Source organism: Suillus fuscotomentosus, assembly GCF_016647785.1.
Source record: "Suillus fuscotomentosus strain FC203 chromosome Unknown F5891scaffold_50, whole genome shotgun sequence".
Lineage (NCBI taxonomy): Eukaryota > Fungi > Basidiomycota > Agaricomycetes > Boletales > Suillaceae > Suillus > Suillus fuscotomentosus.
The window spans coordinates 133323-155270 of record NW_024539562.1 but is presented as its reverse complement, the minus strand read 5'-3'; the positions used below and the strand labels follow the sequence as shown (position 1 = coordinate 155270).

General features: G+C 45.9%; 4 protein-coding genes across 4 annotated transcripts; 2 read left to right on the top strand and 2 right to left on the bottom strand.

The window, feature by feature from the left end:
* Positions 1-6915: 6915 nt before the first annotated feature.
* F5891DRAFT_1130066 (uncharacterized protein) lies at positions 6916-10033 on the bottom strand (the record flags this gene model as incomplete). Its single annotated transcript, XM_041364477.1, has 13 exons — positions 6916-7365; positions 7418-7792; positions 7832-7850; positions 7896-8059; positions 8119-8298; positions 8349-8445; positions 8512-8672; positions 8721-8928; positions 9019-9170; positions 9223-9402; positions 9467-9685; positions 9738-9809; positions 9833-10033. The coding sequence occupies 13 exons, from the start codon at positions 10031-10033 to the stop codon at positions 6916-6918; spliced, it is 2478 nt and encodes an 825-aa protein (XP_041222558.1).
* A 2077-nt stretch (positions 10034-12110) lies between these two features.
* Positions 12111-13657, top strand: F5891DRAFT_562554 (uncharacterized protein). Its single transcript, XM_041372277.1, has 7 exons — positions 12111-12317; positions 12377-12495; positions 12548-12709; positions 12775-12850; positions 12903-13034; positions 13083-13267; positions 13324-13657. The coding sequence occupies exons 1-7, from the start codon at positions 12254-12256 to the stop codon at positions 13564-13566; spliced, it is 981 nt and encodes a 326-aa protein (XP_041222557.1). The 5' UTR covers positions 12111-12253; the 3' UTR covers positions 13567-13657.
* Position 13658: 1 nt separating this feature from the next.
* Positions 13659-17006, bottom strand: F5891DRAFT_562530 (uncharacterized protein). Its single transcript, XM_041372276.1, has 5 exons — positions 15812-17006; positions 15384-15674; positions 15143-15234; positions 14702-14891; positions 13659-14556 (listed from the first exon to the last, which is right to left on the bottom strand). Exons 1-5 carry the CDS (start codon positions 16891-16893, stop codon positions 13956-13958), a joined length of 2256 nt encoding a protein of 751 aa, XP_041222556.1. The 5' UTR covers positions 16894-17006; the 3' UTR covers positions 13659-13955.
* Positions 17007-18952: 1946 nt separating this feature from the next.
* On the top strand, positions 18953-20545 carry F5891DRAFT_562507 (uncharacterized protein). Its single transcript, XM_041372275.1, has 7 exons — positions 18953-19210; positions 19277-19395; positions 19452-19613; positions 19683-19758; positions 19817-19945; positions 19994-20181; positions 20236-20545. The coding sequence occupies exons 1-7, from the start codon at positions 19141-19143 to the stop codon at positions 20488-20490; spliced, it is 999 nt and encodes a 332-aa protein (XP_041222555.1). The 5' UTR covers positions 18953-19140; the 3' UTR covers positions 20491-20545.
* The last annotated feature ends 1403 nt before the right edge of the window (positions 20546-21948 follow it).

The following is a 21948-nucleotide window of genomic DNA, read 5'->3' as shown; positions in this document are numbered from 1 at the left end:
AAGCATCCATCCACTGTCCACCAAGCTCCCTAATGCGTATATTTCCATTTCCTTTATTAGCATATTGTTCCACCTTTATTTTTATCATGGATTCTCACTCATATATATCTTTACATACCTACTCGGTAGCACTTCGGCTCCGCATGACAGCGCTTAGGTGCCTATATAAGCGCCAGCAGTACATACTATTAGAGGGGGGACTTTCCAACTTTTCCTACCTTTCAATTTACTTTACTTTTACTTTCACCTCTCACTTTACCTAGTACTTACTACCTAGAAAGTCGCAATAGAACTCTATTCCTTTACATCTCGCACTCTCACATCTCTTGCATCATATTATCACTTAAGTCTAGTCTATCTATCATTTCCGCATGCGTGCGCGCGCTTTCCTGCGCTTCGTGCTAATACGCGCGCGCACCTGCGCTTTCTCGCGCCTCGCTGCAGCGCATACCTCTAGATCTTCGCTGCACTCGCTTCCCTTTAGGGTCGAACGTGCTTGTCTCCTCAAGTAATGCAGACTAGGCAATGCACGACCTTACAACATTTTTTCAGATACAGTCAGGAGCCTCATTTGTTCCTCTCAGTATTGTTGTTTCTACAGCGGGTTGAATGGAAAGTGGTGGGGTTGTGCAGTAGGATGAACTAGTTTAACTTGCTGGGTCTGCTTTATGTGATGGTGGGGGTGCGGTGATGTAGATATCTTGAGGCGCCGTGAGGAGTCTTCTGGGTCTGATATTGCCGCTGGACATCAATCCAGAGATATGGGAACACGAGTGCGACACATATTACAGTGACCTATCTCTGTATAATACGAGGGAACGGACGTGCATAATATCCTGTATGATATGGGCCAGCGGACCATGGGCCCATGATAAAAATATCCTCGACTATGACGGATGGGCCGGGAGGCAAATTATTCCTGATGGAGGTGGGTGGGCCCATGCAGGGAATATATAGAGTAGATGAGTGGGCTGATGTACATGAATATTAGGTAGACAGGTGGGCCGAGGTAGTTGGATATTATGCAGATGGGTGTATTAAGGTAGATGTGTATGAGATAGATGGGCAGGTACTTGTTATCACATTCACGGGTGGGCCCAGACACATATTAAATTAGACGGGTGGGCCGAGGATATTATAAAATATTGTATCAGATGGGTGGGCCCAGACATATATTAATTAGATGGGTGGGCTGAGGATGTTGTATTAGACGGGTGGGCCGAGAGTGGTATAAAATATAGATGGGTGGGCCCATGTGTATCATAATTGTAGACATGATGGAGCTGAGGTAGTTGTACATCAACCAAATCAGAGGAGGTAATAAATCAAAGTTACCAAGTTCCCAGAGCAGCAGGTGATCTCCTGACATGGCCTTTGATGGTGCACAGGTTGTCTTGCAGAATTTGGAATCTGGGGTGTGAAGCTTGTGTTGCCCTATGAGATGCCAAGTTCCGACCACCCAAATTTGGGTCAACCATACTGACTTCCGAGTTCCGGGACCCGGGACCCGGGAGTCAACAAATGAATATCTGATAACCAGCACACTTCCAATCAGGTAGTATGTCATTGAGCAATGGATCATCCAAGGGGTCCCTTATCAGACTTGGTAGTCAATATAGGCAAATGATAATGAAAACATGAAAGTTGTTATTATGCTATTTTTCAAACCCAATACCTGAAAATATGTATGCAACATGTCCATTTTTCACTTGTTGCACAAATCACTGAGTTTTGAGTGCTGAAACCTGAAACTCAAAACCTGGCATGCAACATGTCCATTTTTCATTTATATTACACAAATCATCAAGTTCCGAGTGCCGAGGGCCGAGATCCGAACCCCGAGACCCGAAAATATGTATGCAACATTTCCATTTTTCACTTGTTGCACAAATCACCGAGTTTTGAGTGCCGAAACCCGAAACTCAAAACACGGTGTGCAACATGTTGATTTTTCATTTACATTACACAAATCATCGAGTTCCGAGTGCCGAGGGCCAAATCCCAAATCCTGAAAATATGTGCGCAACATGTCCATTTTTTACTTGTTGCACAAATCACCGAGTTTTGAGTGCTGAAACCTGAAACTCAAAACCCGGCATGCAACATGTCCATTTTTCATTTATATTACACAAATCATCATGTTCCGAGTGCCGAGGGCCGAGACCCGAAAATATGTATGCAACATGTCCATTTTTCACCTGTTGCACAAATCACCGAGTTTTGAGTGCCGAAACCTGAAACTCAAAACCAGGTGTGCAACATGTCCATTGTTCAATTATATTACACAAGTCATTGAGTTCCGAGGGCTGAGGCCCGAAACCCGAACCCTGAAAATATGTGCACAACATGTCCATTTTTCACTCACTGCACAAATCACCGAGTTTTGAGTGCTGAAACCCGAAACTTGAAACCCGGCATGCAACATGTTTATTTTTCATTTACATTACACAAATCATTGAGTTCTGAGTGCTTTGGGTCATGTCCATTTTTCACTCATTGCACAAATCACCAAGTGTCAAGTGTCAAAACCTGAAACCCAGTACTTCAAATGGACATGAATTGTATTTGTATGTATTATCCATTGGTGTAGGGCTCAAATAACTTGGGAATTGTATTTGTCAGTACTCAGCACTCGGTGCTTGGTACTTGGTACTTGGTACTTGGTGATTGGTGATTGGTAGTCAGTGGTCAGTACTCGAGACTCAGGTAGTCAATATAGGCAAATGATAATGAAAAATGACAGTTGTAGTCCATGTCAAGGTGAGTGTCTTGGTAGTCTTTCCTTGTCATTCGGCAAAACCTCAGCAATAATGAAAAAATGAAAGTTGTTATTATGCTTAACTTCCTTACCGAAGGTTGTAGTCCAAGTCCAGGTGAGTGTAGTGGTAGTCTTTTCTTGTCAATTGGTTATCTTGTTACTCATTACGCAGTACTCGGTACATGGTAATTGGTACTCAGTATTTGGTTGTGCTACTCAGTATCCAGGAATTAGTAGTCAGCTTAATGAAGGTTGTAGTCCGAGTCTAGGTGAGTTTGTTTGTAGTCTTTTCTCGTCCATTGGTTACCATGTGACCAAGATATAAGCTAAAGAAATCCAAAACACCAATAATGACAAATGAAATACATGTGTGCAGTAAGTGAGTCTAAAGATAAAAGAATGAATATTAATAGCGAGACTTGCACATTATGTCGAGATATACAACATAACAAGCCTGTGATGTGATCAGAGACCTGGAATAACACCCATATACATCCATTATAATAGCTTAAAAGCTTAGAAAGATTCATGAAGGATTGATGTAATGATAGGCAAAATGACATATGTGTGGTGAGTGACAATAGACATCTTTTATACAAAGTCACATTTATATATGATTCAGGCCGAAAATATCATTACAAATAACTTTCATTTTTCATTATCGCTGATGTTTCAGATTTCTTTAGCTTATATCTCAGTCAAATGATAACTGATGGACAAGAAAAGACTACCAATACACTCCCCTAGACTCGGACTACAACCTTCTGTAAGGAAGTTAAGCGTAATAACAACTTTCATTCATTATCATTTGCCTATATTGACTACCAACCACCAACCACCAACTACTGAGTACCGAGTACTGAGCACTGACAAATACAATTCCCAAGTTATTTGAACCCTACATCAATGGATAATACATACAAATATAGAATTCATGTCCATTTGAAGTACTGGGTTTCGGGTTTCGGCACTCAGCACTTGGTAATTTGTGCAATGAGTAGATGGGCATGTGGCATACATGTTTTTGGGCTTCGGGTTTCAGGATTCGGCCCTCAGCACTCAATGATCTGTGTAATGTAAATGAACAATGAACATGTTGCACACCCGGTTTTGAGTTTCGGGTTTCGGCACTTGAATCTCGGTGATCAGTGCAACAAGTGAAAAATGGAAATGTTGCATACATATTTTCAGGTCTTGGGCTTTCCGGTGAAATTGTGGTCCCGGATGAACCAGGCAACCTCCTGCCAGCATATGATTCTTCTGATGAGGAGATGGAGGTTGAGGTGAAGGTTGATCGTCCTGGTGAGAAGGTTGAAATGGCTACATAATTGCTCAGTGATAGATGTACATAAATCTTTTTCAATGCATGTTACCTATGCCACAATTGAATGATTCAATCATTGAGTTCCAATATCCAGAACTAGAAACTGTAGATTGAGGTAGATATCACCCGAAACCCGAACACCCTAACACCCGAATGTCAAATTTTCACAGTGCCGAACCCCGAGTGCCAGGTGCCGGGTGCCAAGTCCCAAAACCCAGAACTCAGGACTTGACATTTGAAATGAAACACATTTTTCAGACATGTTTGAATCTGCCTACATATATCCATAAACATTTTACTAACCCCCGAACCCTGACAAATATCTTTGTCCAGTCCCACATATCGAGTCCCGAGTTCTGGGACCCCCAAACCCCAAAACCCAAAACCCAGCAGTCCACAATTTCAGGGTTTGGGGGTTGGTAAAATGTGTATGGATATATGGAAGGTTGATTTAAACATTTTTGAAAGATGTTGCATATGAAATGTCAAGTCCCGAGTTTCAATTTCCGGGTTTCGGGAGTGCCGAGTCCCAAAGCCCGGAGTCCCAAAACCCAGAGTTATGTCAAATTTTCAGTGCCAAACCCCGAGTGCCGGGTGCCAGGTGCCAAGTCCCAAAACCCGAAAACCCAGAACTCAGGATTTGACATTTGAGACAAACATCATTTTTCAGACATGTTTATATGAATCTATGTATATCTATAAACATTTTACTAACCCCCAAGCCCTGAAATATATTTTTGTTGTCTCACATCCCAAGTTCCGAGTTCCGGGACCCCGAACCCCGAAACCCGGCAGTCCACAATTTCAGGGTTCAGGGGTTGGTAAAATGTGTATGGATATATGGAAGGTTGATTTAAACATTTTTGAAAGATGTTGCATATGAAATGTCAAGTCCTGAGTTTCGATTTCTGGGTTTTGGGAGTGCTGAGTCCCGAAACACGGAGTCCCGAAGCCCGGAGTCCCGAAACCCGGAATTCAAAACTCAGGACTTGACATTTGATGAGACATCTTTCAAAAATGTTTAAATCAACCTTTCATATATCCATACACATTTTACCAACTCCCGAACCCCTAAATTGTGGACTGCTGGGTTTCGGGGTTCAGGGGTCCTGGAACTTGGAACTCGGTATGTGAGACAACAAAAATATATTTCAAACATGGGTAAGTCAATGTGTTTGTCAATCAACTTGATTGTAAATCAAATTTTATTGATCTCCCCAAATTTCCCAAGTTCCGAGTTCTGAGTTCCAGGACCCCCGAAACCCGGCAGTCCACAATTTAGGGGTTCGGGGGTTGGTAAGAACTCGGGAAATTTGGGGAGATCAATAAAATTTGATTTACAATTGAGTTTATTGACAAACACATTGACTTACCCATGTTTGAAATATATTTTGTTCTACATACCGAGTTCTGAGTTCCGGACCCCCGAACCCCCAGACTGCCGGGTCTCGGGTTTCGGGGTTCGGGGGTCCAGAACTCGGCACTCGGTATGTAGAACAAAATATATTTCAAACATGGGTAAGTCAATGTGTTTGTCAATAAACTCAATTGTAAATCAAATTTTATTGATCTCCCCAAATTTCCACAAGTTCTGAGTTCCGGGACCCCTGAACCCCGAACCCCGAGACCTGGCAGTCTCGGGATTCGGGATTCGGGGGTTGGTACATCTTGGTTTGGGGTTTGGCACTGAAAATTTGACATATATATTTTTGTGAGTGTTGTGCTTCTGGTGTCTATGCTTATAAATAGGATATGTTGCACACCAGGGTTCAGGTGTGGGGTTTTTCCACTTCAGTCCTCGATTATTGGTCAATGCCACACATGGTCGATTCATGTTTTTGTGCTTGGGGGTTTAGATTTGGTGGTCGATGGTAGGTATATGCACTCATAGTGTACATGTATCCTATGTGTTTGATTCGCTGGTGGCTACATCAGCTGTATGTCTTGATGGAACATATCTAGGCTCACCCATATATGTACCCATCTATGTACAATTCCCCCACATCAGCCCACCCATCTATGCATTATCCCCCACCTCGGCCCACCCGTCTATGTAATACATCCTATGTTGGCCCACCCGTCTATATAATTATACCCCACCTCGGCCCACCTGTCTATGTAATAAATATTTTATCGCACCCTCGGCCCACCCGTCTATTTGATATCCCTTTCGTCGGCCCACCTGTATATGTAATACTTTTTATGTCGGCCCACTTGTATATGTAATACACCCCACATCAGCCCACCCATCTATGTAATATTCCCCTACCTCAGCCCACCCATATATGTAATACACCCCCGTCAGCCTGCCCGTCTATATAACAATATTTGCCTTACATCTCTCTTCAGCCCAGCTGTCTATAATATCCTACTCTACATATTACCCAGATGGGCCCACCCATCTCCATGAATGATCATATTCCCCCGGCCCATCCGTCAACATCAAGGATATATATATCATTGGCATACATGGGCCCACCCATCTCCATCGGAAATAATATGTGTCCCGGCCCATCCGTCATCATCGAGAATATACACAACATGGGCCCATGATCCGCTGGCCCGTCTCATACGGGATATTATGGAGGTTAGGTGGCCCATATAATACGGAATTTGTCACTGAAGGGGCTCAGTGCGAGGTGAGCCTTGTGTGGAGATGTTGCTGTGGGAGGGAATGGGTGGCGGTTTGGAGGTTTGGAGGTTGTAGATGAGAAGTAGATGGAGATGAGTCCAAGGGCGTTCACAGGGATGAGTTAGCATGATGTAATGACTCGGCCTGCTAGCTGTCAAATCAGACTCGTTGAAGATATGTCATATTATTAGTACTCACCAATCAAATGCGAATTACATGTCCAGCCTGCAAATGTATTTCCTTCACCCGGAGGAACATGTCGGTATCAACCGTGTCAACGACAAGGTAGTCAAGGCTGGCATCATGCACTAGAAGTGCCCTGCGAATGATCGACCTGACCGAGAAAAATTCAGCTTGTGCTCGTGGCTTTGCTCGAACCCTGAAAAGATTGAGCTGTCCATCCTTTCGAAGTCGCGTACCTGTGCGAGCATCGAATGGATGGACAAGAGCAAGCGGAAACAGATCCTCTCCAACTGGGCAATCAAAAAGGAAGAGCAGACGTCCAATGATGACATTCGCATGGGTCTGAATGAAGACACAATCGAAGCGGGGTGCATTATAGAAGCATGGGTTGCACCGCAAGTAGTCCATGTGTTGCCGCCAATCTACGAGGGACTCGAAGTTCACTCGCAGAAATTGATGTGCAGTAACCTCATTTGCATCATAATCAGCATGGTAATAAGCTAATAAAATGAAAACTTACTGCAACATCTGATTTGAGGTGAATTCTCTTTCCATCTGGAAGGGGTATGTTGCAGGCAGGGAGAAAGTCGTTTAGAAATGAGTTGAGCTTGACACGGAAGTTGATGAATGCGTCATTGTTCTGGTGAGTATCCTCAATGAGAGCAAATGTCTGTGGAGCCTGGCTGGAACCGAGTTTCACATGCAGAGACCCATCGACGTTCAAACCAGGGAGGAAGTCACTTGCAGGGCACTGAGCATCTTCATCTTCATCTTCATCTTTGTCATCATCATCGTTTGCTTGGCCTTGTGATGTGAACATTAGATGGTCATCTAAGTCCAAGAGACGATGACGAATATCGTCTGCAACATGAAACCAGTGATCCATTCGAAGGATCTATGATTGTAGTATAGGACCAGTCAGGAAAAGTAAGACTTTAATGATAGGTAGCTGCCTCACCTGTTCTGCAAAATCTTTAAAGTTAGTTCATTCCTGGTACCAGTCCTTCAACAGTCCATGCATCTGCTCGTTTGGCTTTGTATTGTAATTCCTTGAAGCTCCTTTGGCCTCGATGTCGTCAAATAAGTGCATCAACATGTGCAACTTCGGAAAATTCCAATCCTTGTCTGATTTGTCATCATCCTCAGTTTTAATGATACATTGCTACTACAATGTTAGTCTACATATATCTAACATGTAGTTGCTAGAAAAATTGAATGCACCTTCATAAGTGCTGTCAGGGCCTGGACAGCACCTCTCCCTGCGCTGATTGTTGCAGTTGTGTGAACTTCAAATGCAGCATATATATCGGCCTCAAGGTAAAGTTGCACACATCGGAGCAAAAGGTATCCAAGTGGTGATTCGTCCTCCATCAGGATGTTATGCATAGCATAGATGATCATCTGCAAATACATTGAATTTACTGAACAAACATATTGAAGTCACAACGAACCTTCAAAATATCTTCATGCATGGCACTGTCCGCAAACGAAACATTCATCACTTGGTTTGGGTGCCGTAGATCCCGCCAGCGAGGGAATGCTTGATATCTAATATAAATGATGATTTGAATCAGATAGAAATAACACATTACATAGCCAAAAAAACAGACGCACACCTTATCAACTTGTGATACTTTTGCTCGTCCGAGTCTTGCTATGTATTTCTGCAGTTCAACCCAATAGTGACATGACCAAAGCTCGCCATGATTAAAGTGGCATCGGTCATGCGACAACACCCTATGGACATCCGAGTATTGTATGGCCCATAGTGCATTCTAACAATCGTAAATTTTAGCGTGTTTCAAGCAGAAATGAGATCACACCTCAATGTTACGTAGTCCTAGTACTTTTAGAACCTCCTCTTGCTCTTCTATGGTATCTTTTGCTCGTGCAGTTGTTACTGCAGCACGTGAATCATCCGCAGTCCGGCGCATGTATGTCTTCGAGGTATCACTGAGTGCATCTTGAGGGACAAGACATATGGGACATGGCCATAGGCTCATGACTCCTCGTGTTAGCGATATCACGCACCTGTAGATCATTGTTAGCAAAAATCAGGGATACAGTCAGTACTCACTGCTCCTCATAGTCAGCAGACAAAATAAGCACATAAGGAAAAACCAGCATTCAACGCCATCCATGCAAGCAAACCATTGTCCCACCCTCGATTTCGATGCTAACGACAACGTGATTCTTTGAAACAACTCGTGCCAGACCGCGTTTTTGAAGTTTACCCAGCTGGGCTTTCCAGCATAGTCCTTATCTTCCTTTACCTATTTGTACACTGTCAGTCTGACAATGATGAGAGAAAATGTTAATTCCTACAATTGGTAGCCATCCTACCACGTAGCCGCTACCGGTGTCTCGTCCATTTCGAATACCAGTGGGCAGATTCGCTAAATGTGCAACCACAGGATAGCCCTTCACTGTCCCAAATGATGATAGTCTTGTTTTGTCAGCGTATAGTATGAAGGCCAAGGGCTTCCCACCTGGCAGTAATTGTGACTACAAAAGCACAACATGATGTTATTCTAACAACAAGCGACTAACAAACAGTGTTAATACATACTTGTACATCCCAGAAATCCTGCGCAGTGTATGGTTTGTCTGTGAAGCGAACAAAAGTCTCCCCATCAAACTTAGATAAGTGTTGCGTGTCAAACGTGAAATGTGGAAAAATGTGAGGGTCCCCAAGTAGGTCACTAGCTAATCCCCAGAGATCCCTGTAATGTAGGTCAAAGTTCCACGTTTTGCCGTTGTATGGGACCGAAATGACTTCCTTGGTAAACTGCACTTTGAAAATGATCAGTCTGAATTCTGAAGACGGAATGAGATACCACCTTAGTAATGTGAAAAGAAGCCGCTTCCCACTTGACGTGGATGTCTTTGTGGTTCTTGAATGTGAAATTTTCCTTCCCAATGGCGCAACAATGACATATTTGATAAGTCGGTTTGTTTGTTCATTATTTAAACCCGCCTCAAGGGCAAGTTCAGCGACTTCGAACTCAACTCGGGAATGGAATGAATGCCAAGGCTCGGTATTAGAAGGGGGTTCCAAAGGGACCGCAGGACGATGTTTGAAATCATTAAATGCATATACTTCTGCTTCAATATTGCTACTCGGGTGATGCTCCATCTTGATATCATCGCGTGAAAATGTGCGCGCAGGTTCAGGCTCATGTACTGGATAGTCTATATAATTTCAATGTCAATAGTATTGATGATTCAAGTTATGATATTGACTCACCAACATCATATGCGAAGTCGACGTGGTGGTCAACATTGATGGTCCTTTCGCTTGGTCCAGGTATTGGTGGGCTGATTCTGATTTAGACGCTGTCCGTCTAACTCAGAACCGAGTGCTGAATTTGTTGCTGGATAACAGATCTTCAGCGTCGACATTGTAACACAAGGTTGACGTACCCTTCTCCTGCCTAATAGCATCTACGATAAGCTGATCTCGACGTCTCTTTTCTGCTATCACCTCACATGCCTTCCGGTGAGTGGTCCATCCTCGGGGTTTGATGTCCTGGGAGCATAGTTCACAGAGCCTGGTACGATCGGGGGCCATTTCATTGATGAAGACTTGACGAAGGGTTGGTGAAAGCGAAAAACACACTGATGGGTGTCGATAATGGATTAAGACATCATATCAATCAGCTTGTAATGGATTGAAACTCAGCATGTAGCATTACCTAATCATTTCAGGGCGCATTGAAATGACATGTAAATAATGACTCATTGCAACGACTTTCGCAAATGTCCGACATAGTAAAACCCTGATACATTAATCACTACAAGTCATAGGGTGGGCTGATACTATTCGTTGCAATTGTATTCCTCTGTCGTCGTCAAATGACTTGATTCTCATCCAAACTCTTGTCATCGTTATCATATACACTAGGGCTCCGTGAAAAACTCGGCTCGAGGTTTATGACATGTTTTTAACTCAGGCCTATCCTCGAGGGGTTTTTGACACGAGTTAAAAACTAGTTTTTCACAAGTTTTTTACAGAGTCTAGAAACCAGTTTTTCAAGCTATTCTAACATGTTTGAGCTACGACAAAGTGAATGCCTATTGTACAGGCCCTCCCAAAGGCAGCGTCGAAGTATCAGATTCATTCTGCGGAGGTGCTGTGTGGGAGCCTTCTAACAAGGCATGTACCCACTTTCTTCTTTGCAGACTTGTAGTGATACACTGCAGCACGCCATAGATCCTTGGCCCATTTTTGGAGCAATGCCGACTCTGGAAGGAACAATATTAATTTCTGAGTCATTTCCGCATGTCACGAGCTAGGAAAATGACGGCGAAAACGTGTGCACACAGACTACAATTCCCACCTAGCCAACGACGCGTCAACGTTTCAACATTGGCGCAGTCACTTTATCTGCTCACATTTCGCATGTTTCTCACTATCGGTTATCAGTCTGGTCAATCGCGTTCGAAGTTTGAAACCACATTCTGTTCTGTTTGAGAGACTAGGGAAAAACAAAACTCATGCAAACCACTCCCAACTTGAAACTTGAAGGCCCACCCACCACAAGTCCAAAGCATCGAAAACTACCCAATATCCAAGGCTCAAGGTGGTGCACGGAAAGATTGGCAAAGACCTTCCCAAGCAGAAGGATGCGGGAGCACGCAAACACCTCGTGGCATAATCCATATACAGACTAAACCCTCATCGGCAAACGTGCTTTTGATACACGATATGAACGTGCAGAGAAAGAAATCTCGTAGTAGATTTCCAGCGGTTCCAAGAGCCTGGGGCGTAGTAGTACTTATTTTGACGCGCCTTGAAAGTTGTTCAAAAGGTTAGCCAACACAGTTCCGAGTCCAGTCCCAATCTGAATTTCTACAGGTCTTATTAGTATTGACGTCCAAGGTTACCTTCCGAATGCATAGGGTTGCGTGGGATGTTCCACCTTGATATTTATATATCACTAGACGGTGCGTGTACATTCTATGCTTCATATCGGTTGATAAGTAGCCAGAGCGAAGGTCATATATTTGCGGGCTTATGCAATAGGCACCAGAGAAATGACATCCAACTTGAAGGGCGAGGTCCCTAATCACCTCTATTCAAACCATATTGAAGACAATCGTCGGAACTCGTTCCTCCTGCGGCTTCAAAGGCAAATATTATAGCTCCGGCAGACTAATTGATAGACGAAAGCGACGCATCACGATACAGCGACCGAATGTCTCCACGATAACCATTATCAAAGATTCAAACCCCATCTCACCTGCTGCGGATGAACCTATGCAAATTCTGTCACAATATCACATTTAATAATGCACAGAAACTGGCACAGATGCCCACACTTTCCACACCTCCCAGTTGGATTGTAGATTCGTGATGACTAGCCTCCCTGCAGATACGAGCGCTTTCATGTCAGCAGCACTGGAGAGCATTTTATATGGTGAGTATCGCAATGGGTTTCTCCGTTTCATACTCACCAAGCTAGGCTCCCCTCTTCAGGCTTTTCAATCCTCATGTTTATCGGTACCGTCTGGGCTTTGACTTACAAGCGTCGAATGCGAGACGTCAATCGCCCAGTTGCTGTGGTGACTGTCCTGTTATTGCTAGTGAGCACCGCAGTTAGTTTCCTGCTTTCAACTAGCATGATATTATTGGCTGACAATTCCGAAGCACATAATCATGACCATCATTCATGTCGAAAATGGCCTGGTGAAATATCGCGATACATGGCCAGGCGGGCCAGCGGCGTTCTTCACAGACATTACGGAAGAGACGTACGTGATTAAGCACGCACTATACATTTCCCAAACTGTGCTTGCTGATGGTTTGATGGTGCGTTCTTGTGTAAATCTGCGTTTGAAACTCTGAGCTTACAGGAATGTCTTGTCTGGCAAAAGATTTATCGCTGCTATGCTCTTTGGCGATCCGTCCGTGTAATCATCGTACCGAGTTTGCTGTGGTGTGCTGTCGTAGGTCAGGTTTGAATATTATTCTGGAAGTCGCATACTCTCATATTACCACGCAGTGACTGGCATTCGTGCTGTCTACGGGACTTCACAAGCCACTTCTGATCCCGGAGACGTCTTCGCCATCGACGTCGAAAAGTGGATCGTAGCATTTATTGTATTGACTCTTACAAGCAATTTGCTATGTTCAGGTAAGCACGTCCCCGCGAGCGCAATATCGAGGCCCTGAAAGTGTTTAGGACTACTGATATATCGTATCTGGAACATCGAACGTCGCGTTTCTAAAATACGTGCTTCGAATAGCACTATGATGCCAATTGTGCGTGTGCTTGTGGATGCCGCTGTTTTGTACACTGTAATGCTGCTCGGCCTTCTGATCTGTTTCCTCGCCGAGAACGATGGAGAATCAGTTTTAACGGACATAGTGAATCTGCCGTTTACCTCTTTCATAGAAAATAACACTGAGCTCTGATTGACTAGGCCGTGCCTGTCGTATCGATCACATTCTACATGGTCATTATTCGTATCACGACCAGTTGTCGACATCACCTCTCGACTGCCAGTACTAGCCGAACCACCGAGGAGATGGAACAGAGAAAAATGCAGCAATATCAGACGAAGTCCTTAGAGGTCCATATATCCCGATGTACTCAGGATGATAGCGCCTCGACTTACAAGGTCGGGGACGAAGACCGACCATCGACAGGGATTGAAGAGATTTAAAAGGGTATTTTGTAGTCGATATGAAATGATTAGCATGAATGCCCTACACCGCTGTTTCCTCCGGACATTAACATTTGGCCTATCTGCCATAGTGCTATTATTAGTGGCGGAGGTTTTGTTTGGTGACACATGCCAGAAATATGGTAGCTTATATACGATAGCCCCGTTTCCAGGCTCCCTTTGAGCGCTAGACCATTGGTTAACCAGCGGTCCAACCCCCAACCTCCCCGAGTCGTTTGTACAAGTCACTCCACCGTAGTCTCGCCTGTGTGTCGACCAAACGATATATGCAGGGCGGCAGAATGAGAAAGAGGTATTCAGCGTAGCTGGAGAAGGTAAATATAAAGAAGGTTTGGTATATCGCGCTGCCGCCTCCTTTCCCGATGTACCTACTCCCTAAGGATACCCACGCAAACCTCGACCCCCTTCGCTCCGTCACCCACGAATGCCCCCCTGACCCTCTCACACGCCCACCGCGTAAACTTCAATACCTCTTCATCACACAACGAAGACGGGACATGTGGTGAGAGCGTGATTATCAACTGCGGTTCTGGCCCTCTTGGCGAGTCGGAAGAAGGGGATGAATCAGAGCGTGAGAGAGCAGATCGTGGCGTAGACGGGAACGCCGCCGAGAAGGCAGACCCTGGCGCAGACTGTAATCCAGAAGACCTCATCTCGCCCTGTCCAAGCGGACACACCTGCCATACATGCGGAGCAGGGAGACTTGTGACGTGTTCGTGTCGCTCAATTTCACGGACGACGCGCCAGAAGGATTCCATTTGAGATTCTAGGGTGTTTATGCCTTTTGCGCTTATACCCGTGCCTTTCGTGCCTATACCACCCACGCCGCCGGCACTCATTACAAACGACGCTGCAGGTGCAGTTTGCAATAACACACCGCCTAGGACTATACACGCTGCGTATGCGACGTGCGTGGTGACGATGACCTGGAGAGTTGCCAGAGAAAGGTCGAAAGGTGTGTAGTGTGCGCTGCGTGGAGAGTTAGCGTAGGTTATATCACCGAGCAAAATGATTTGAAGGTAGGCCGTTGGGCAGGAAAGAGTGTCGCAGAGAAAGGTCGTGACAAGAATGGATGAAGTTGAACAAAAGCCCTCGTCGAACAACAAGTACTCACACATTCAAAACCATCTCACCCCCCAAAATCGCTACACAAAACAGAATCGGGGGAAGGGCGTACGGGTTCCTCAGTATCCTCTCCCATGGCGCTTGCGCTTGTCCTCTTCCTGGGACAGAGAATGATGGATGGAGTCGGGGGTGCTGGAATAGAGAGAGCGGGGATGGGAGGTGCATGTGTTTGTTCGTTACTTGCGAGAGGTGTTAGTTGGGGTTCAAGGAGGGAAAAAAGGAAGAGGGATAGGGGACAAAGGAGGGAAGGGTGTGCGTCAGAGTCACGAGTATGTGATCAATCTTCAGAAACATAACCTATGAACACCATTGCGCACCCAACCAGAATAAGAAATGAACAGCGAACGAAATGGAGCTACAGATGAAACGAAAACGAAACTCGGACAAAACAAGAACCACATGAAAAGAAGGGACGATCGAAAACACACACCTCTAACTAACACATCATGATGCTCAAACGCAATGGAAGTAGCGAGGAGGGAGAGGAGGACCATGATAACGAGACCGAGGGGGTAACACAGTCTGTGTACGAGGTCGTTGGCGTTGGAAGTATTGGCATTATATGAGACGCAACGCAGATCCCCCGCACAAGAAGCAGAAAAATAGAAGACCAAAACAAAACAAGAAGTCCATAAGCTTCGCCAAAGCAAACAAGAGAAGAGAAAACGTACCCCAACATCTCAGGCCTCTCATCCCCCCAATGATGATGATGTCCATCATTTCCCATCTCGCTTGCGCCGTGCAGACCCAGGCCTCGCGTGATGCCCCCAGCTGCGTTCAGTGATGCATTCGAACCTAACATTGATGCAGCGGAGGAGAGGGAGGGGGAAGGGCGCCCGTGCCCGTGTCCGTGTCCCGCAGAAAGTAAAATATGTTCGACAGCTTCTTTGGCTACGTAAACGCCCGCAAACATGAGGTAGACACATTGGGCGAAGAGGAGAGTGGTTTGTGTGCGTGCTGGGCTGGGTAGGGGGTTAGTTTGGGCGGGTAATATGGAAGGGTAGAGAGGATACAAGGTTGCGAGAAACATAAATATATGTGCGGTTGCGCAAACGACGAAGCGATATGTGCATGGGGACGACTGAAGAACAAAACTCACCCAAACCCACCCTTGTTTCTACCAAGAAGAGGCCCGCCCGCTGCGATGCCAAACGCATCAAACACGACCCAATAGCCTAGGCCTGTACACGCCAACGACCCGATAGCCTGTCCGCGCACCCAGACCAACCCGCCCAAGCAGAATTGCAGCATGCATGCAACTCGTGCCAAAAGACCGTCTTTGCTTAGATTCCAAGAAAATTGGTTATGATAAGGCGAGGGAGAGGATGCGGGTGATGCTGAGCTGGAACGAGAGCTGGTGCCCGTTGTGAATTCGACTTTGCTAGAGCTTACGCCCTCCCCGCCTTGGACGTTGCTCACCGAACTCCATGGGGACATCGGAGCAGGGGTAGGAGCCGTGTGCAACTCCTCAGGTTTTGTTACCGGTTGTGATTGACGAACAGGGTCAAGGAAAGAAAAGAAGTTATGAGAAAGGGAATGTTTATGGTGATGGCCTCTACGCGCTGTCACGCTAGCTGGGACTGCACCTGCAGAGTTTGACTTGGAGATAGAACCCGAGGAGCCGAATGAAAAAGAAGCTGTATGATCATGTCCGATCTGAAGGGGCTCGCTTTGAGATGCGGGTATATGAAGGTCGATTTGGGATTGTGAATTGATATTTGAGGCAGATTCGACGTCTGCAGGGAGATCTTCAGAGATAGTTGCATGTGAGCGGGGAAAGAATATCGATAAGTTGCGCGAATGCATCCGGTTGTGTCTTCGTCCGTGTCCTCTGAGTCCTTCTGGAGGGTCGTCAAGCTGACCCGGTTCAAACGGATGAAGTGGGACATGGAACGTGTTGGCGAGTGGGGATGGCACGGGTGGCATGAACGGACCCGAAGATATGCTTCGTACTCGACCATGAGATGCACGGAAGGGCGAGCTAGGCGGTGAATTTAAAGAAATGCTAGGTGGACGTCTACCTGTTGGTTGACGTGCTGGTATTCCTGGACCAAGCTGTGGTTGTCGAAGACTAGCAGGCGCTGCTGTCAACGTAGGCGCCGTTGTTGGCTCATTGTCTGGTATGAGCACAGACATGTCACCATCGTCCACGTCTTCCTTGCTGGACTTTCGGCGGTGCATGGTCGCACTGCTAAAGTAATTGTGATTCTAAAGAGAGTGGAATGGAGAAGGAGCGGCTGAATGGTAAGTTAGTAGTCGTTTAATTTTACGTGCTGAGCGTTTATTTGGACTTGCACATCCTTTAAATTCTTACATCAACCACCATCCAACGTCAATTAAAGACAATAATATGCGACGACGACGGTGACTCCCTCGGCCATGAATCAAAGGTCCTACTCCTGTCATTAATATCGGTACATGATGCATCCCTTGTATCTATTCATGCGAATGCATGACATACACGGTCGACTGGTATGTCGGCGGTCTCTGTCGACTTCACACCGTGTCCTTTTAGCTCTATGAAACTAAAGGTCCGCGTCCTCATCACACATGATTACATCACCTTGCAGTATTCCTGCCTTCTACTATCCGTTTCTTCTGTCTTGGCATGACACAAGCAGGGTTTGGTAATGTCAAATCCAAGCCAAGCCGAGTTCTTAAAGGTGCTACACCTGTCTATGCAACGACTCAGCTAATCTGTTCACCTGAGTAGGCGATAATCAAATATCAACGCCGCTTTTACGTCTCATATTGACCCGGATGGTTATCCGGTCGCCCACTGTAATTTCTCATCGACCGAGAACTTGAATGGTACTAGTGGACTCGCGCAGGATGGTCCTGAATTACTGATCGACCATTTGAGCAAGAGGGCGTGAGATGTAGGTTGGAGGGGTTATTTCGTTCAATAAGCACCCAGGTCCGAGCGCAAGACGGCGAGCAGGCAGACTCTCCCGATATCCACTTAATCGATAGCAAGAACTTTAATAAGCGGTCACTGGTAAGGGACGTTGCGGACTTTTAAGCCACTCATTCTCGAGGTCCTACGACGTTTGGAAGATGCGCTTTACTCGTCATCGCGTTAAACTATGGCATGTTGGTTTTCATCATACAATACGATCGCCCTGGAGGCAAGTGCTGTACATATTTGTGTGCCCATTGATCCTTTTCTTCGTCCCCAGGCCTGGGTCTTGAAGCATCGTTCGCACCAGTTCCAACTTCAGCACCATAATCCCTGAATCGAACTTCGTATCCGATACGTCTTCCTTGTGTACATTTGCGCTCTCATGTGAGTCGAGAAAAAAAATCGTGCACACTTATACTCCCTGAAATCGCGTGCATAGCTGATGAATTGGCATATTTCCGGCCATCTTGGAATTTTGCGTTGCCAGCTCTTTGTGACAGCACTTACTCACTCTGTGTTAAGGCCCCAAAACACAATCATTGACTCAGCGTCGTACTTGCCAATCGGCATATAATCGGCGACTTTACGAGTATGGCACTGAGTGATGCGACCATCAATGACTGACTTCGCAAGAAGGTCGTTTGGGGCTATTCAGTTGCCCTCAACTCCATTGGTACCCTCATTGGTCGAGGATAAATCAAACTCATTGAAGCCGATGAACATTCTCGCTCATATAACACGCCGGAAGAGGAGTATAGTCTTTGTGAAGACGTACGCATTCGATGCTAGAGTATTGTCATCTTCAAGTCATCTCAAGGGTCCAGCAGTGCTCGGAGCTGAGGGTACCCAGATTAGATGATATCCCCTTCGAAACGCCATGGCTGCGCGCAAGCGTAACGACCCGCAGCATAATTTTGACGTAAATGCGAGGAACGCGCGCGGTACCAACAGGTGTGGGACTAAATGGTGATGGTGCGTTTTGGGCTGTTGCAGCCATAGAGGCAAATGGAACGGGCTGGTGGTGATGATGGCCGTAAGGTTCCGTGTATTGCATTTGAAATTTGAAACATAGCATCCTACTCATTCTTATTATCATTCCAGAGATTTCTGCTATGTTGTATTGCGACAGTCGTGTAGCATAATTGATCATCACAGGGTAGACAGCCTCACCGTATCAGACTTTCTTTCCAAACCTGATGCACGCAGACCTGAAATATCACCCGAACTTTGTGCAGACTAATCCAGAAGAGGTGCATCCTGCGGCCGCAACCGAGATTGTCTAATCTCAAGTAAGAAGGAAAGTTATACTTTTTCGGTACCAATGTGATGCTAAAATCCCTTCAAGATCAGCCTGTCTGTGAAATCCATTGAGACACAACAAGCTATGTTTTGCTACCAGATCGATCATCAAGCTCAGCCTGATGGATCAGTGATCCCATACCCATGATAACGCAATTCGTTTCTATATAACGTGTATACCAAACTGACGAAGATGTACACACCGCTGCACATTCCTAGTTTTCGCCATGACTTCAAATGGTATCCCGTTAGATGCTGGTGCTTTAATGTCAGCAGTGCTGGAAGGCATTTTATACGGTGAGCATCGCGCATCGGGTTTATTCGTCAAATCTCCATCAAACTAAAGTCAACTCGCCTCCTCAGGCTTTTCAGTGCTCATGTTTATGGGCACCATGTGGTCTTTGACGTACAAACGGCATGTGCGAGACATCAATCGCCCAATCGTCATAGTGGCTATTCTGCTGTTGTTATTGAGTACCGCAGTGAGTCCCTCTCGCTTTTTACGTCTGCGGCATGGCATTTTCTGACATCCATCAAGCACATTATCGTGGGCATTGTTCGCGTGGAAGATGGACTGGTGAAGTATCGCGACACGTACCCAGGCGGGCCAGCAGCATTCTTCGCAGACGTTTCGCAAGAAACGTACGTGGTAAAGGATGCATTATACATCCTGCAAACTCTACTTGCTGATGGAGTTGTGGTAGGTTCATACTTTGATCTGCAAGTCTAGGACCCTGTGAGCTGATAGAAGTGTCTTGTCTGATAAAAGATTTATCGCTGCTATATGGTGTGGCAGTCCGTTTGGGTGATCATTCTACCAGGCATGCTGTGGTGTAGCGTCGCAGGTAAGGTTGCAACGATGCTCAGCTTGAGGAAGTTTTATGATCTGATGTTGCTTCACAGTCACTGGCGTCAGTGTGGTCTACAGTGGTTCGCAATCCAGCTCCGGTGCTAGCATCTTTACCCAAGAATTTTCGAGGTGGATCATAGCGTTCTTTATCTCGACTGTTGTAGCCAATGTATTGAGTTCAGGTAAGGTCGTCTCTGCGAGCGCGATGCAGAGGCTCTGAATGTGTCCAGGATTAATAGCATATCGAATATGGGCCATTGAACATAAGATCGCTACAATTCGCACTAGTACGAAGGACACTATGATGCCAATAATACACGCGCTCGTGGATGCCGCTGTTTTGTACTCGGTGACACTTATCGCCGCATTTATCTGTTTCATCTGCTCGAGCAATGGAGATTTCGTCATGATGGACTTGGTAATCCCTCCTTTAACGCTCGTCATCGAAACACACTGAACTATGATCAACTAGGTGATGCCGATCATATCGATTGCCTTCTATATGGTGCTTATTCGCATCGCCATCAATAGACATCGTAGTTACCTCCCAACTGTAGGGGCGATTACTGAGACGCGACAATCGAGCGATCTGCAGCAGCAGTATCCTATGCAGCCCCTGCAATTCGATATACCACGATTTACGCGCAGTTACAATACTTCAGCGTCCGAAATAGGGAATGAACACCCGTCAGGGAGGAGGTCACCTACCTGGACGTCCGTAAAGTAGATATCAATACCAGGGCCGAACGTGAGGTAAATGGCTAGAGCCTCTCAAGTAAAACATCATAATTCTATTCCCCTTGCTCACGTTTATGTCACATTGAAGATTCTCCAAATCCTCAGAACGAAGACTCGAGGGCAGAAAAGACTTAACACTTTCAATACCATCCCACTGTAAGCCTACGGCTTACTACGTATGACGTCGTCGCCTCTTGATTGGACACCGTCGTTTGTTGTTCGATGTTTGCTCCGACTAGTATATAGACCTCATCGCCCCTTTACCTGTAGCTTAGCTCTTACCACCGCTACCGAATCCCATACGCTCTTCCACGTTATCCGTTGTCTGACCGTTCTGTAGTGTTGACTGTCTACTGTGACAGTCTTCCACCCACCCCTCAAATTGCCATGCAACACAGAATCGGAGGAAGGGCATAGGGGTTCCTTCTCTCATGGCTCTTGTCGACTCGGACTGGGGAGGAGAAGCTATCCATGGTTTCCGAGACGTCAGGTCATGTGTCCGATTGTAGCTTCTAGGAGCGGACATCCTGATAGCTATTCTAAAATTTTGAAAAGATATCGTGGGCAAGCGAGGCTGAGCGGGTAACGGAGTCTGCAGTATGGTGTTGTTGGTAGGACTCGATCGAAGACTGTTGGAATTGCTGCCAGATGTCGAAAACAGAGATGCTGAGCCGATGAGTCTGTTGAGAGCCGATGAACCCGAGGACGGAAAGGCCGAGAGAGGAGGAACCAAAGGAGGAAATGGGACTACGGCTGAAGAGTAAGGCAGCTCGAGGTGCGAGCACCACCAAACGGAGATTCCAGACGACGTGTCAACGTTGGCAATCTTTTCATTCGTTTAGTATATGTTTACATCAAAAAGACCTGCTGGCGCACTCACCATATAAAAGCAGCCAGTCGTCGTTGAAGCATCTCAGATTCGTGAACCGAATACTGAGATGTGAGTGTTCTAGTGTAATGTTTTGAGTACGAAAGCTAACGTATAACGTAGCGTACCTGTCTAGGTAAAAACATTCGTCAATAAAGAGATTCATGAACCGAATACTGAGATCGTACCTGTCTAGCGTGTCCTGAAGCTCCCGCTCGAATATTATCTTCACAGGTTATGAGCCCTGCCCCGGCAATGGACACAACGCTCCCCACTACGAGTTCGAGCCTATTCAATGTTCCCAAGTTAGCCGAAGACGGCACTAACTGGATAACATACAAAGAATGTACCTTAACGGCCATCGGAGCAAGAGGTTTGATGCATTATGTGGACGGCCGGGCAGTACGACCTATACCGTTCCTAGTCGATCCCAAGACTGGGGCCGTAACGAAGAAAGACAGCACTGTTCCCACTCAGACCAAGATCGACGACCTGGATAAGAAGCTGGATGAGTACTATCAGCGAAACTCGCTGGTAAAACAGCAAGTCTTCAGTACCATAACAGATCGCCTGCTCCTA